Below are 16,560 nucleotides of genomic sequence, written 5' to 3' on the forward strand. Positions count from 1 at the left end.
AGCCGCGCCACTCCGGGATCCTCTGGCGCAGAGAGAAAGCGCAGCTTGGCCGCCAGGCAGCAAGCAGCGAGCCGGGCTGGGAGGGCAGGCAGGTGATGTGATGTGATCTCATACGGGCGGCCGGCTGCAGCTACGGGCGGACTGGCGCTTAAAAAGCGGGTTGCTGACCTCGGCTCCGCTCACTGCTGTGCGCGTCGTCGCGGGAAGGGAGGCGCAGAAGTCCCGAGGCTGACCGAAGCGGTGAGTGGATGTAAATAGATGCTCCCGATGGGATGCGCTCCCCTCCCAGTGCGGCGGTGGTGATGGGGCCGAAGGGAGAGGGACTGGATGCTAAAGATTTACTGCGTCTTTTCACCTATTGACAGAATCGCTCTCGTATTAATGGCAACTCTAGTTAGACATCATCCCCGTCGTTTAGATGGATTTAAAGATGGGCCGTTTCTGTTGTGTCGGCGAGGGAGTTTAATAAGGAGGCAGCACGAAACGAGGGGCTAGAACACTCCACCCATGACATCATCGACTTTTTCAAGTTCATTTTCTCCCCTGCTTGTGCTTTCATCTGTTGCATTTCATTTCTAAAACAGTCCTGAGTTGAGGAAAGGGGCCTGGAATTACAAGTTGATAAAGAATGGTTTCCTCTGACCAAAATTTCTATCAGTATTTAGAAATTATCTTAGGATTTATCTCTAAAGCATACTATTTACATGAAGTCATAAATTATCTTTTTTGGTGACCTTGTCTGTAAGCCCTGTTTACAAGGTGGACATGCAATATATATAAAAAAAAAAAAAAAAAAAAAAAAAAAACTACAGCAGATAAGGATCACCTTATACCAAAAATGATAGAACATTTTATTGCGTCTAACAAGTTTTATTTTTGTTTGTCTTTTTTTCTTTCTTTTTTTTACTTTTAGTGAATCTGTGGGAGAAGTCATGGCCACTATAAAATTGCCTTGTTTTCTCACTTAATGATCTTACTCCCATGCAGTGCAAGCAAGACAAGCAACAGGATGAGAAACTAATCAACTGAGACAATAGTTGCTTTATCGGGACACACTTGCTGTTGTCCTACGACCAGCTGCTAAAATCGTGTCCATCTCATGAATGACCTCTGCTGTTACAGAGCACAGCCGATTTATTGAGGACAACGGTCCAACTACTTGTGTGTGTTGACTGTGGCCCACTGTCCTGCAAACTGCTGTGTCATTCTCCTCGCTTTCTCCCTCTAATAACCCTCCTTTCTCCTCACTCTCCCCACCGCATCTTCTCTTTGCCCCACTTTGTCTATTAACTAACAGAGACGTGCTGCGATTTTCAGCTTCAGATGGAGTAACCTGTGCTTGTCTCATGAAAGGCTCGTGTCTCCAAAATATCCGATTTTTTTAGTCTTTCATTTGAGCATGAACGCATTTAAATGGCAAAGAGTTCAGGAAACGTATCTGAGCTACCTAAAAATGTCATAATTTATGAAGGAGATAACGTACAATTTGGGCTTGACAGATCTTTTACATGACAGGGGTGAGCTCGGCTGATTAGCAATAGTTGTTGCGATGAGACGGGGGCAGCTCAGTGCAGGTAGATGGTACCTGTTGACACTGTATTTGTGTCTGAGTCACAGGCCTGGAGAGGGAGCGCAGATTCAGCACGAACAGGTTGTTGTGGTTGTCTGGCTCAGTGACAGGGGGGGGGGGGGGACGACAACACGACAACCTCCTAGGGAGCAGAGAGCGGATAGGGGCCCCGCATGAACAGAAATGCACCGTCCAGGGATTCTGCTCGCTCTAAAAATCCCGCCCGTCTCTTTTCCCATGATCTTGCCGTGCAATGAAATCTGCTGCGTTTGAGTTTTCCACGTTTCTGAGAAAAGGCGTGGATGATGACTGCAGCATTGTTTGAGGTGTTTGTGATTGGGTGGAAGGGTGTTTAGACATAATGCTTGCGTGCCTGGGCATGTTTTCCCACCTGTATCTGTGTTCAGTTGTTTACCAGCTTTCCACAGGGTTGCAGCCCATTAAATGATTTAACAACGGAAGTGACAGTGACGCGAACCATGTGTACGTGTCACGTCTCGAGATCACAATGATTCTCTGCCACTTGTCTTCGTTGCTATTCTCCCGTCTGTGTTCAGCATCACAGAGCTGATCCACCCAGAGATAAAAAAAAAAAAAAAAAAAAAAAAAGAAAAAGAGACACGGTTAGCTAGATAGCAGGAGCTGGCTGCCACTTCTCCTCCCCACAGACCAGCTTACTGCTGAGCTCCAGCTTTAAATGTCAGTCCTGGTTGAATACATCGAGGGTCTGACTCATTCGCAGTATCATGCAAATGCATTTCAGCCTCATGACTTTGATGCAGTGTTTCTTTTAACACTTCAACAGTGACACTTTATGTAGAAGAGGGGCGCGAGGCGGGAAAAGCCTCTGAGACGGGTTGAGCTGCAGCCAGAGATGTTTTATTGGCTTTATGTTTCGCTGTAAGATCAGAGAAATGCAAATGAGTGACACATGAACATCATCTGTGATTATATTACATATTATATTTGGTAGTGTAGCAGTTTGTTGGACATCATTCAAGCGGATAGCTCAGAGAAACAAACCTTTTAAAAAAAAAAAAAGTGCTTACCCAGTGACCAAACATTAGCCAGCCATAGAGATAAGTAGATGTAATGTAAGCTTCCAACCACAAGAAGAATGAGTGTTATTGATCTCTGGCAAGAGTGAGGCACATGACCGATAACCTTCCGGCTGCTTAATGCCTACATTGTCTCTTTCACTTTAAAAAAAACAAAACAAAGTTAAATATTATAGTTCATGTTTAAAAAAAAATAAAAATAAAGATCTGTCAGTCTTTGATGAGGATTTGACCTTCAGCTACCATATAAAGCACGTTTTCAGAACTGCCTTCTTTCATCTACTGTACGTAACATTAATAAAATCAGGAAAATCCTTCTTCAGCGTGATGCAGAAAAGCTAATTCATGCATTTGTTACTTCTTGGATGGATTATTGTAATTCCTTGTTGTTAGGATGTCCAAATTACTCATTCATTCTCAAACTCAAAATGCTGCAGCAAGAGTACTGACGGGATTTAGCGAGAGAGATCATATTTCTCCTGTTTTAGCTTCTCTTCACTGGCTTCCTGTTAAATCAAGAATAGAATTTAAAATCCTCCTGCCGACTTACAAAGCTCTTCATGATGAGGCTCCATCTTATCTCAGAGATGTTATAGAACCAGATCATCCTGACAGAGCACTTCGCTCTCAGAACGCTGGCCCGCCTGTAGTTCCCAGAGTCTCCAAAAGTAGAATGAGCGGCAGAGCCTTCAGTTCTCAGGCTCCTCTCCCGTGGAACCGGCTCCCAGTTTGTGTTCGAGGGGCAGAAACCCTCTCTAGCTTTGAGATTAGACTTAAAACTTTCCTTTTCGATTAAGCCGGGGGGGACCTCGCGATGCACCGAGCTTCTTTCCTCTCACTCTTTCACTCTCTATACACTCGTATCTCACCATTACATCTCATTAACTTCATGCTTTTTCTCTCCCGTAGTTTTTGCTTATTGTCTGTTGCCTCTCCGTAACAGTTTCCCTCACTCGCGGAAGTTTCTGTAATTTCTTTTGCAGATGTCCCGGCCACGAAGCTGAAAGTCTCTGCTCTGTGATTTGTCGGCCCCACCAACAGTTCATGTCTTGTATCTCTATGCTGTCCTTTTCTCCCTCCGCTCTCCCCTCACCCCGACCGGTCGAGGCAGATGGCCGCCCACCCCTGAGCCTGGTTCTGTCGGAGGTTTCTTCCTGTTAAGAGGGAGTTCTTCCTTTCCACTGTTGAAGGTTTTTCTCCCTTAAAGAGGAGGGTTTTCTTTTCTCCCCTCCTTCTTATGTGGGAATTGTTGAATTGTTGGGTTTCTCTGTATAATGCTGTAAAGTTCTGCTGTGAGGACTTTAATGTGTTAAGTGCCATGTAATAACCTGCGTTGTGATTTGGTGCTGTATACGTGAAGTTGAATTGAATTGAATTGAATTCAATGTATTCTCAGACCTCAAAAGGTGTTATAAGTAAGATTTAAGTCGCGTCCTGTAATACCACGTTGTGCATTAGCAGGCAATAGTGAGTCACAGTAGCATCCAGTCTTGTCTTCAGTCCACCTCTGAGTTTCAGCAGTTTGGTTGAGTTTTGCGTTTTCTTGCCCTGCCAGCTGAGTCTCTGTTTTCAATTGTCCAAACAACGTCTGTACATCTGGTTTGTTTGCTACATAAAGTTGCCTCAGTTTAGTTGGTGGCTACATAATAAGCAACTTGGGTTAGTCACATACAGCTATTCCATAACTGATCTTGTCATTAACTTTATACCGTTAGTCACCTTTTTAAACTATTGCTACGTTGTCAGACATAGCATTAGCTGTTTACTTACCAGTCTAAGGGAAACATTGCTAGTTCAGTATCAAACTTCGTCAAGAGCTGTCTTCAGCGATAGAAAACAACGCCAATGTTAACTCTTGTTTTGCTTCTGTTTTGCCAAAAGTTTCGGCCATCGTTGTGTTTACTGTTCCATTCATCATAAGAACAGGTTTTAATGCCCTACTTCCTCCTCCTCTCATGTTTGACTGACGCTACAGTGACTCACTGTCACCTCTTGAGGAACTGGGTGGTATTACGTGATGAGGCCAGCTGGTTTGCATGCTAACTTTATTTGACATAATGTCAAAAACTGCTATTTTTTTTTCACATGCTGTGGATGTTATTAATTATGTATTAAGATTGACTCTTACCTATTGCCCATTAAACTCTCAAGTATCAATATTGCTAACTTGATCAAACTAATATAAAATAGTCCCGTATCAAGCTTGTGCTGCACATAGTTATGCACTATTAGACTCCTGACGCTGCATCTCTTCTTTCACCAGCTCTATCTCTGCAGTGTATTTCCAGTCAGCCATGATGTCAGTACAAACTCCTCCCCTCTCCCGCTCTGGCTCCTCCCCCTCGGCCGTGGGTCTGGCCAATCGCAGCGGCCCCTCCACCACCCCTCCCACCTCCCTCAGCCTTCGCTCATCTTACAACCAGCTGCTCGGGCGTGATGTCATCAAGGAGTCCACAGAAACGGGAAGTTCGGCCACCTTGCCAAGGAGCCGTCAGCGGTACACGATGACCAGTGTGCGGAGCGCCATGGCGATAAGTGACAACTTGGTTTTATCCTCTAAAAACCAACCTGTGACCAGGGGGAGGGGCCTCCCCACCAAGTCCTCCTCCAGTTCTGCCCTCTACTCCTCTTCTTCCTCCTCCTCACCGTTTAATACAACCAACCCCAAACTGGCCAAGAATGGGGCCAACATGCAGAGGCGAGCTGAGAGCCAGCAGCTGGAGCTGAGCAGGGCCAATACAGAGGGCAAAATTCATAATGATCTCATCAATAATCCCAGTTCGGACTGGCTAGAATTTGGGAAAGATAACTCACAGCTGCCTCCGTTTCGTAGAAGGACCAAGAGCTTCTTGGAGTACCACGGGAAGGGCTGGGATCTGGACCTGAGCTGGGGAAACAAAGAGGACAAAGAGGAGAAGAAGCAGCAGCAGCCTTTCCCTGAGAAGGAGCAGGCCAGCCCTGCCAAAGAGAGGGAGAGCCAGAAGGAGGAGAAGGACAACAGCAAGCAGACCTGCCAGGAAGAGAAGGAAGAGGTGCAGCCTGTGGTGGAGGAGGACGAAGAGGAAGATGAGCCCATACCAACACCAAGACAGCCTCTGCTACCAGTGGTGGTGGAAGCCTCTCTTTCCTCCACCTCCTCCTCTTCTACCAACAGCCCAGAGTGGGTGCCAGACAACCACAACCACCTCCAGAGCCAGGCTCCAGCCCAGGTCAGAGAGGAACTCTGTGCCCAAGTTCAGGCTAGTCCACGCAGTCCTGCGAAGCCCCCTCGGAGCTCCCAGCCCCGGGTAATCAAGGTGGAGCTGCACCCCAACAATGAGAACCAGTTTCTGCAACAGTACCCACCATCTTCTCCTAAACAGTCCAGAGCTACAGAGAGGAGCACCCCAACCAGGAACCGTGCACCGCCTCCCCTGCCAGATCCTGAACCAGAGACTGGCCTCCCTAGGGTGGGTTTAAGGATGGATCTGACTCCTGACACCCCATCAGAGGATGAAGACTCCAGCTGGACCACGCTGTCCCAGGAGACGCCCTCTCCGCAGACTCCCCAGGAGACAGGTTCGATATGTGCGTGTTTTACTTTTCATCTGATCTTCCGTTTGAAAGATTAGCATATCTGTGTCAGACTTTAAGCATACCTCAATTACACCCTCCTTTCATTCCTCCCCTGTATCCATCTCTCTACCTCTTACAGACTGTCTGATCTGGAATTTGATCAAAAGCCTCTTCTTAAGCAAGCAAGTCACTCCAGCAATACTGCTGGAACCTTTAAGGCCCCTGTGAGCAACCTTATGGTGCAGAGAGTGATTAGGATGGACTGAAGGACGGTTACTGCAGATAGCAGGGTGTGAAAAAAGAGAGGAAAAAAGGAATGACAATTTTTTTTTTGAAGAAATGACTGTCAGGGATGTATGACAAAGCAATAGTCAGAGAATATGAGGGCATGGAAAGAAATATAAGAAGGCCAAGAGAGAGGAAGGGAGAGAGTTTGTTTTCTATTGGGTCCTACTATAGGGGATGAGCCCTGGAGTTGCTATGACAACAGAAACTGAGTAGGGACAGGCTGACCATCTTCAAAATGTACCCTGTTCCACCGCTGTTTATGTGTGTGTGTGTGTGTGTGTGTGTGTGTGTGTGTGTGTGTGTGTGTGTGTGTGTGTGTGTGTGTGTGTGTGGCCTTATGTCTGCTATGATCGTATGTGTTTATACAGAGCCTGCCTTTGTGCAAGCATGTGTATTTATTTTATTTTTGTGCTGCACTTGCAATATCTGTCCGTGTGTCATCCATCAGCAGATGTATGGGTTGAAGGGGACCTGCCTCCAGGCTGGCGGGAGATCTCAGACTCATCAGAGGTCTATTTCTGGCACATTCCTACCGGCACTACACAGTACGACCGACCTGTTGCCTCCAGTAATCAACACACATCCTCCAGCAATGAGCCAAACACTGAGCATGGCCCACAACAGGAAACACAGGTGTCCCTCAAGCCACCCAATGAGGTGAGAGGACCACAGACTTCACGGTGAAGCATATTTATATTTAAATTCATGCACACAAGGCTGTTATTGCCAGGTTCAACTCGCATGATGTTTTTTGGAGCGCTAACATTTTTGTTTAATTAAAGCTAGAGATTGTTTTATGTCAACATAATATCCAGAGAGGATACACATTCAATTCTACTGAATATTAATGATTGTTCTACCATATGTCAAAGGTAAGATGGTTCGCAAAAAGAGAAGTAAAATGTGGTTTAAAAGATTAGGATTCTTGTATATCCATAGTCGTCTTCATGAAAATCTGTCGATCTCCAGTTGCTGATGACCAGTGAGATATGGTTGAAAGCTCTGAAAAAGCCAGTTAAGTTTGTTTTGTCAAACATTTGTAAAATTGGTTCTCAAAACCATTATTTAAAAGATGTAAATAGTGACATGTAAAAAAAAAAAACATATTTAAACAACAGATTTAACTATTTTCTGTGTAGCTATGATTGGGGAGGAACCTCCATGTAAAAGGTTGACGCTGTAACTGTCAGTTTTACAGTCTTCATCCAATATATTGGATAGTTGTTGTTGATCAATGATCCACCATCCTGTCTCTGTGTTTCTCTCATGCTTCATCTCTCACTGTCTCTTTATCTTCATCTCACTTTCTCTCCCACAGCGCCCCAGCAGTCTGATATCTGACAGCTCTGTGGAGCCGGTCCCCTCCCCTTCTGGCTCCTCCCCCTCCCCCTCCCTTTCCCCCTCCTTCTCTCCCTCCTCCAACCCCTCCAATGACATCACCTCTTCTGAACAAAATGTCAACACCACCACCTGCACAGCCAACGTTAGTCACATTTATTTGGCTGTTCACTTATTAAATTATTCTCCCCCTGTCAAAGTTCAAATAAATGTTTGTGATATTGTTTAGGGTTTTATGGTTACTAATTTTGGTCTGAATGGGAATGTTGCAGGTGTCTTATAAAAATGTAAAGGACAACACTTGCTTTATTCAATCCTTTATTGTTTCCACCACAATCCAAAACCAACATATGCTTTACTGTCAGCCAGTTCCTATTATGAAGAGTCAATATGTTGCATATATGCATATATTCCTTCAGTACAGTAAATGTTGAGTTTGGTATTATTAAAGTTGATACAAAATCTTCATTCTTAGTTGAGCTTCTGTCTAACACGGTCATCACATCTTTTTAACTTTGCTTTTATCAAAGTAACACCCACTGTCTAGGATTTTTTTTTTTTGATGATGTTATCGACATATCTCAGTTTCCACTGCTGCGTCTATTAAATTGAAATAGGCAGTCATCTCTGTCCAGGCCAGTCTGAAGGGCATATTTAGCATAGATGATTATCTCTCATATTAAGTTCAAATTAGTTTGATCCTATTCAGTTATTATAAAGGAAATGAGATAAAAAAAATTTTTAAAAAAACGTTGTTATCTGTCTGTTTTTCATCTACCACGCTTCTACCCTCCTCTTCTGAATATCTTTCTGTCCGTCTCTTTTGTTCCAGGAGCTGAAGGACTACCCAGTCTATCCAGACCCCAGTCTTAAAGCATTCGAAGGGGCGACCCTCCGCTACGCTTCACTTAAGCTCAAGTAATACTCACAGACATACATGTATAATTTATTAGTTTTCCCAAGTTTTCCACTAGATTTGTGTTGCCACGCCCGAGCCATAATCTTTTTTTATGTACTAGTGTGTAAAAAATGATTTTACAGTGATTGTTTATTATGTGTTGTTTGTCTGCAGCCCCCCAGCCCAGCTAGAGACGGTGGACCTCGACAGCACATTCTCTGATCCAGAGGCAATGGTGAACTCAATAATACCATTTAACATCAACATACTTAACATCTTTGTCTGAAATAACTTTGTTAAAAAGATCATTTCCTTGGATTTTTACTGGAAAAGATCTTTGCTAATGACTGTACTTTGTAACAGTTTGAAGATGTATGTGCAGTACAAAGGCAGGCAGGTAGGAGTATTGGTTTTCTCATGGACACACAAAATGTTTGCTGAGCTGCTGGGAAGAAGCTACAGGCAGTTACAATTACAGTCAAAGGCCCCAAATTGTCTATAAGCATCAATTCATAGATCATAACTTAAAATATTATAAGCAGTACAGTGTGGTGAACTACCATTTATTTATTTACAGTAGCGTCCACAAATTTGCAGCACCATGTGGGAGGTATTCCAGACTTTAAATGAAATCTGACTGATGTATGAATTAACACTAACTCAGATATGTGCATGATGATAAGTATGTATTCAGTTACACAGTGCACCACCTATAAATGACTCTGGCTTATGAGGGGAAGTCACCAGTCTTTGTCTGCAATGACGTAATGAACGTGCTCAGTGGTACCCTGTCTGCTCTCTCTGTTGGTTGGAGTGCCACTCAGTGGTCACTGTGTGAACTGAGCTGTGGGGAACGTGTTTACAGTCAAAGTAGTTTTCGCTGCCCCCCTGTGGAAGGATACCATACAGATCCGCTCAACCAGCAGACATGAGGGATGATCACCGTGAAAGCAGTAGCCGAGAATAAGTTGATGGAAGGGGAAGCTGCTTCTCATATCTAGGTTGAGAATAAGAACAACAGAGGGACTAGTCTCTTCTTGGATATATATATTATCTGAAATCACAACGAAGAATGAGAACTTGGGAGTCTCTTGGAACTTCTGCAACCTGCTCACTTTTGTGCACTAAGAAGGAACAAATTATACGCAAATGTTGCAGCACATTTTAGATCAAAATCAAATGTACCATATTCTTGTTTAGTCAGGCTTTTTTTAGTCAGAAACTTTTTTTCTTTATGAAAAGGAATAAACTTAAATCACAAAGGGCTTCAAATGAGTCTTGACAAAAGCTCGGGATATTCAGAAATCTCCATGGGAAAGGAGAAGTGTGGGGATTCAGATATGATGTTAAAATGTGTGAAAGTTTAATGAGGAAGAAACCAAGAGAGAGTTACGCGGTCAGCGGAAAAGTGTGAGACGATGTGTGTGTGTGTGTGTGTGTGTGTGTGTGTGTGTGTGTGTGTGTGTGTGTGTGTGTGTGTGTGCGTGCGTGCGTGCGTGTGTGTGTGTGTGTGCTTGTACAACTATCGTTGTGGGAATCAGCTTGAGTTTTAGACAATCAGAGTGAGGACATTTTCGCTGGTCTGTCCTCTCTGACGCACCTTTAGAGGCCTGTTAAACTCTGGTTTCAGTGTTAAGATTACAGTTACATTAGGGTTTGTTTTCGACACTTAATTGTGATGGTTAAGGTTTGTGTATGCCTGATATCAATGAATGTCCTCACAAAGACAGCCACATCACCGTGTGTGTGTGTGCATGTTTGCTTGAAACCATTACAGAGAAATGCATCTTTTCCTCAGCAGAGAAAAGCTCCTTGATGTGTTAGAGAGATGAAGAGTAACAGGAAGAGAGGAGAGAGGATGGTACAGTAGCTGCTGGCCTGAGGCAGTCTACACACACATACAGAAAAGCCATGCATATACAGGACACACACAGTCTATCATATTTCATGTGTTGCTCTCTGCAGGCAAACATCTCTCGGTTATTGCTCGTTTGAGATGGTACAGGAGCTCCCACCGCATACTGTGCTTTACGTCTGTTGGCAAAACTAACTTTTACAGAAACTTAGTGTTACTGTATGTCTGTCATGTCCATGTGATGCTCATGTACGTGGGTTAAAACCTGAGGCAAATGAATGTGGTTAAAGAGAAAATTATGGTTTGTTCTTAGTTGAATCTATATTTTTGGTGTATGTTTTTATGCAGTAGTTTCTTTTTTGTTTTTAATGACATTAATTGCACCAAGTTAAATGCTGAGATTTTGATTACATTTAACAACAACGAGGCAAGAAACACAAACAGTCAGATGATTGCACAGGTTTTAAATAAACCCCCCAAACCACTAAAACCTCTTTAATATTTATTTCCCAGAAAATTCAGTGAACTCATCTGTCGCAGTTTACAGAGTGACATCCTGGACCCACCGTACTTACTGTAGCTTTGCACACACACAGTGTTCCTTTGTAACCACTAATTATTATAGATGTCACCTTTAAACAACATGGTTTACATAATGTGGCCAACCTCATGTCCCATCAAAATTTGTTGTAGCAACGTTATCATGTCCTGAGATCACAGAAATTTCCCTAGTGTGTATAACTGACGAAATGATAGCCAAAAGTACTAAAACAAGACCCGTGTTTAAATAGAAGAAAAAAAAAACAGAATGATACTTTAAGGACCATTATGAATCCTCAGAAGTGTGGAACAAACTGTGTGCGTCTCTCAGTCATTTCCAGTACGATCTCTGGGCTGGGTGGAGATGGCAGAGCAGGACCTGTGTGAGGGGAGGAGCAGCGTGGCCGTCCACCACTGTATCAGACAGCTGTCCTACTGCAGGAGGGACATACGGGACTCAGCCGGTGTCTGGGGCGAGGTCAGTGCATCAACAGAGACAGACACATACAGTGTACAATATACCGTTTGTGGCTTTCTCAGTTTACCACCAGTGTGTGTCAGTGGACTGTTTCCAATAACGAGTAAAAAATGTTAAAGGAAATCTTGTGAGTGCCGGCCTCATTGTGTACATTTTAATTCAATGGACTTTTACTCCTGGCTGGTAACAATCTATAAGAGTTAGAGATTTGAGAAAGAAAATGACCCATACTGTTTTGCCTGTAGCTTTTAGAGTTGCAACTACCAGTGAAGTCACATAACATCAGAGAAAAGTCAGAAGAAAGATATAATTTCTGTTGCATCATTTTTTTTATTATTTTTTTAATCATCTAGCAGCCTCTGGCCATCGTGTGAAGCACAGCTTTAGAGTTTCCTTGTTTGTTGTGTTGCAGGGTAAAGGGATGCTTTTAGTGCTTCAGGATCGCATGTTAACCCTTGTTGACCCAGATGATCACAGCTTGCTCCACTCTCAGCCAATCAGCAGCATCCGTGTCTGGGGTGTTGGCCGAGACCATGACAGGTAGGAGGACATGACAAATATACTTTTTATTCTGATGAAACTATTACGTTGTTGTTGTTGTTGTTGTTGTTGTTGTTGTTGTTGTTGTTGTTGTTGCTTTGAAGGTACACTTGTGTATTTGATCCCAATGCTTTGGAGATACAAACAAGAACAAACACAAACATGTAGCTCAAATAACCATGCAGATTCTATAAATGTGCAATCACACATCTTAAACATTAACATACTGTGAAATGCATGTGTGTAACACTCACTGTTAGACGCTGAATCGGGGGTTTTCACTAGTCATCAGAGAATGCGATCAGCCTCGTTATTATTCAGTCTATATTTGCACAAGCTGCATTCACAACACCATAATTATTCTTATTGCTCGACGTTTCGGTTCCACACTGAGGACCTATGAGGCCTTCAGTCATTTGGCAATGTCCCATGGTCTTAACCTTTTACTATTGAGCTGACAGTGTGCTGAGGCTCGCACAGCTGCTAATGGGGAGGGGAAGGTAAGCCCTCATTGATATGGGCCCCTCAGGGTTTCCATTAACCCATAGAGCAATCACTTCAAATCACATCTGGAAACATTAGTGCTAATCTCATACATGCATGAACTTAATGGGTGAGACATGCGTGTGTACAGATATGAGCACGACATCCGTACACCAGTATAGAAGTCTTGTGAAAATCTTTCCTCACTACTAAGAGCTTTGGGAGATTCACTTTGGAGATGTGTCACAAAATGATCGTACAAATGAGAAGAGCGGTGGGGGTTTGCAGTCCAGGAAGCAATCTGGTCCTGACATGTGTAATCAGCTGTTAAGGGATCGGGTGAAAATGGAGTTTAAAATAGCATCTGTGTAAAAGGCTTGGTCTCACTTCACTCGCCCATGCTTGTTACCTTTTTTTTTCTTCTTCTTCTTCCTTCTCTCTTCCTGTCTCTGAGCCTTTCTCTCTAGCTCTTATTTCTCGTCATCTTCTAAGTGCTGCTTTTGTCTTAGCATCTCTCTCACCCTCCCACTCTTCTTCTCCTCTCCCTCCTGTCTCTTTCTTTCTCTTTTTTTTTTTTTTTTTTTTTTTTTTTACTTCCCTCAGCAGCAACATTAACTGTATGTATGTGTGAGTGGGATAAAGAGAGGGAAAGAACGAAAGAGAGTCCCTCCACCCGCTCCAGTCTCAGAGGATTGAGGAACTGTCAGTGGCCGTCTCTCTCAGCGGTAATGGATAAAGCGTGTAGTGGAAAGTAGAAGGGAGGGTCGGCCCAGGATAGCTCTTCCTCTTTTCCTTTATTCTCTCCCTACATCTCTGTGTCTCTCTTCTGACATTACAGTTTCCACTCTCTCCATCCTCTCCTCCCACCGGCTCTTTAAAATCTACAGCCTGCATTCTGCCCTCCTCTGCGTGGTTATAGCCTCATGACTTTAAATGCACTATCATCAAAATCAGAAAAATCTTTACTGTCCAACCTTTGATACACAAAAGTAGACATTTACACAATTATCAGATCAGACATCTCATCACGCATCACAAAAACAAGAAGTAAAAACATTTAACTTCACTCAATTATATACGAGTTCATAAATAGAAATGAATACATAACTAATGCAATATTATTAAATAATTTAACACCAGTTTAAGAGGTTTAAGTGCCTGATACGTGGAAATCAGAGCAATATTGTCATGTTCATTCATTACCAATTCAGATCATGTGTTGACTTTTACTTGTATACAGATTGCATACATTTTATAACATTTCATACAGATAATTGATTTTACACAGATACTTTTACTTGCACAAGGGACTCTCTGTGGGCGCTGAATCAGCTGAAAGTTATGATTCAAGGATGGCATGAATCCTCTCAGATTTTGTCATTAATGCAACTGCTCTGTCGTGGTTATAAGCTGTTAACAGGCTGATTTTGCACCGGCTAGTTTGATTATTCTGAAGAGTTTTGTCTTGTTTTTGACTGTCAGGGATTCAAACCAGGACAAAATGTTGAAGGTTGGAACTCTTTCTATGAAACACTTTGTTTAAAAGCCGCAGTCCACTGAGAGTGCTGCGCCCTGTAATACTACCCGGGGTGGGAGCATGTGTGACTCAGAAGATATTTGATGCTCTGGAACCACGTTGTGCTTTCCACTTACGCAGCATATTGTTTTACAGTGTCCCTCATCAGACAGCAGGAGGGACTTTGTCCGAGGCAGGGGTTTACTCTGCTTGGAATTGCTTAGTCTTGCCACTAGAGTGCACTGTCATCATAGTCAGTTCTTCTATAAAAGCAGCTAAAGTGCAACTGAGTACTCAAAAGTATGTGGACACCTCTGTCCATGTCTACTTTTGGTCTGGAGCTTCTCTTTATAGTCTGGATGAGGACACTTAAGCAAAATCTGATTGCTCCAGTAAACAACTACAAATTAGAGAATAGTGTGCTTTCAATTTACAGCCTGAAACACAGAATTAGTTATGCTAATGACAGAGAATGGAGGGATTCAACCAGGTTGACAACTTTCTCATAAGTGTGAAGAAACATATTAGCTGATCTATAACAATTGTTGTCTTTCATTAAAGGACAAAACTGAATATAAAATTTAAGTCTGGTTAGTAGATGATAATTTTTTTATTGTCATAATCTGTCTACTCTGATATGCAGGTGGGCGTAGTGTTACTTCTCTTCTCAGAGCTCATTGTACCGCCTTAAATGAAATGTGAAAGATTGTTTTACTCCTATTATTACTATTAATGTCTGTATTATTCAATATATACAACTTGTAGTTTATTGTTGTATGAGTGGGAAAGTTGCTTTTTGTGTTGCGCTATTTTGAATTGGATATGAGTTATTTTGTGACGCTCTCTTGGACGCTGTATTTGACTTCAGCAGAGTGGAGATGGTGCCGATGGCAACTCTTTTGTGGTCTGTGTTGGTAGGTTTGCCTGTTTATGAGTATTATCTCTGTTGTGCATTTGGTTTTGTGTTCTCCTCTCATTAAAATAAAAGTCAGCAACAATTTTAAAAGCAAAAAGAAAATGTAATGGTTCCTGTTGCAGTGTGGAAGAATTTGACTGCAAAGTATCGTGACCTCAACCCCTCAACACCTTCATGGATGAACTGCAGCCTCAACTCTGAGCCCCGCAGTCAGCTTCCAAAATCTTGGTTGTTGGAAAAGTGGGCTGAAGACAGTTATAGCAGCATATTAATAATGCACATGGTTTTGGTATCCACACATTTTGCTCAAGTGTTCACACACTGCTTGATGTTATGTAGTGCAGGACTGGCTTGAGAAATACAGGAGTGTACTGACCTGTGGCAGAATGAAAGGTAATGTTGTTTGCTGTTTAAAAAGGGTGGATGGTGACAGGCAGAAAGAAGAGTTGTGTCTTTCTTAATTATGTTTAAAATGCTAGAAATTGACAGAGAAAGACATAAAGAAGAAGGAAAATGGGAAACAAGCTTCAGAGAAGGCAGAGGTGAAAGCTGGAGGATGTTTCTTAAGGCATGCACAGAGGACACCTCTCCATCATCTCTCTTTCCATCTCCTGTCTCTTCCTTTATCCATCTTTCTGGAGAATTCCCAGTCTAGTCCTCAATGTTCTCTCTCTCTCTCTCTCTCTCTCTCTCTCTCTCTCTCTCTCTCTCTCTCTCTCTCTCTCTCTCTCTCTCTCTCTCTCTCTCTCTCTCGCTCTCTCTCCTCCAGCTTGATTCAATATGAATGAGCACCCCTGTCTCTTAAACAGGGCGGGACAACGGGGGAGGAGGGGTTAGCTCCTCGATGAAGTCATGAAGCTATATCTGGAGCACTCAGCAAGTCTGAAAACATGTGCACGCTCACTTGCGCGTGCACATGTTTGCATGTATGTGTGTTTCTAAATTGATGAAGTCATAGGTCTATATCCAGAGCACTCTTTTTGTATGTGTGTGATGGTGAATGAGTGGGTGTGCATGTGTACCCACCCACCCACCCACTTCTCTAACCCATCTTTCTGTCTGTAATGCTCTTGTGCTGTTTCCACTCTTTGTCTCCAGCGCTCTTTCTGCCTCACTCTTGTGCCATTGGCTGCACAGCTTTGCTTCTTCTTCTTCTTCTTCTTCTTCTTCTTCTTCTTCTTCTTCTTCTTCTTCTTCTTCTTCTTCTTCCTCTTCTTCTTTCTTCTTCTTTCTGCATCTCTTTGTTTGTCCCGCCGTTGCACTTTAGTGCGGTGGAAGCCTTTCCCCCCTTTTTTTTCAGTGTCAGTAAAGCAGGAGAGGCAGAGACAAAGATAGGAGGAAGAGGAGAAGATATTCAACACAAACAGGGGCAGCACAGGGAAGAAAGCGTGGCAGTGCTTATGAGGGAGAGTCGGGTATAAACAGAGTGATGGAGAGCCAGTGAGAGAGGAAGAGGGAGACATGCCTCCCTGATTGCACTGAGCAGGACACAGCAGGACCTCGCGGGAGACTCTCCGGACCAGGC

General features: G+C 43.2%; 1 protein-coding gene across 4 annotated transcripts in view; it reads left to right on the forward strand.

The window, feature by feature from the left end:
* Positions 1-4: 4 nt before the first annotated feature.
* LOC138211355 (amyloid beta precursor protein binding family B member 2) overlaps positions 5-16,560 on the forward strand; it is a 39,613-nt gene continuing 23,057 nt past the window's right edge. Inside the window, exons 1-8 of one of the 4 annotated variants that reach the window (XM_069171159.1) lie at positions 5-240; positions 4,892-6,195; positions 6,920-7,128; positions 7,790-7,954; positions 8,642-8,727; positions 8,882-8,942; positions 11,434-11,580; positions 11,993-12,120. In XM_069171159.1, the coding sequence (XP_069027260.1) occupies positions 4,923-6,195; positions 6,920-7,128; positions 7,790-7,954; positions 8,642-8,727; positions 8,882-8,942; positions 11,434-11,580; positions 11,993-12,120 (2,069 nt within the window). In that variant the 5' untranslated portion in view covers positions 5-240; positions 4,892-4,922. The remainder of the gene's footprint in view (positions 241-4,891; positions 6,196-6,919; positions 7,129-7,789; positions 7,955-8,641; positions 8,728-8,881; positions 8,943-11,433; positions 11,581-11,992; positions 12,121-16,560) is intronic. The other 3 variants (XM_069171161.1, XM_069171162.1, XM_069171163.1) reach the window with 3 other exon arrangements.

Source organism: Embiotoca jacksoni, unplaced genomic scaffold (assembly GCF_022577435.1).
Source record: "Embiotoca jacksoni isolate LCO1_2020_lvr unplaced genomic scaffold, fEmbJac1.0.p SCAF_5, whole genome shotgun sequence".
Classification (NCBI taxonomy): domain Eukaryota; kingdom Metazoa; phylum Chordata; class Actinopteri; family Embiotocidae; genus Embiotoca; species Embiotoca jacksoni.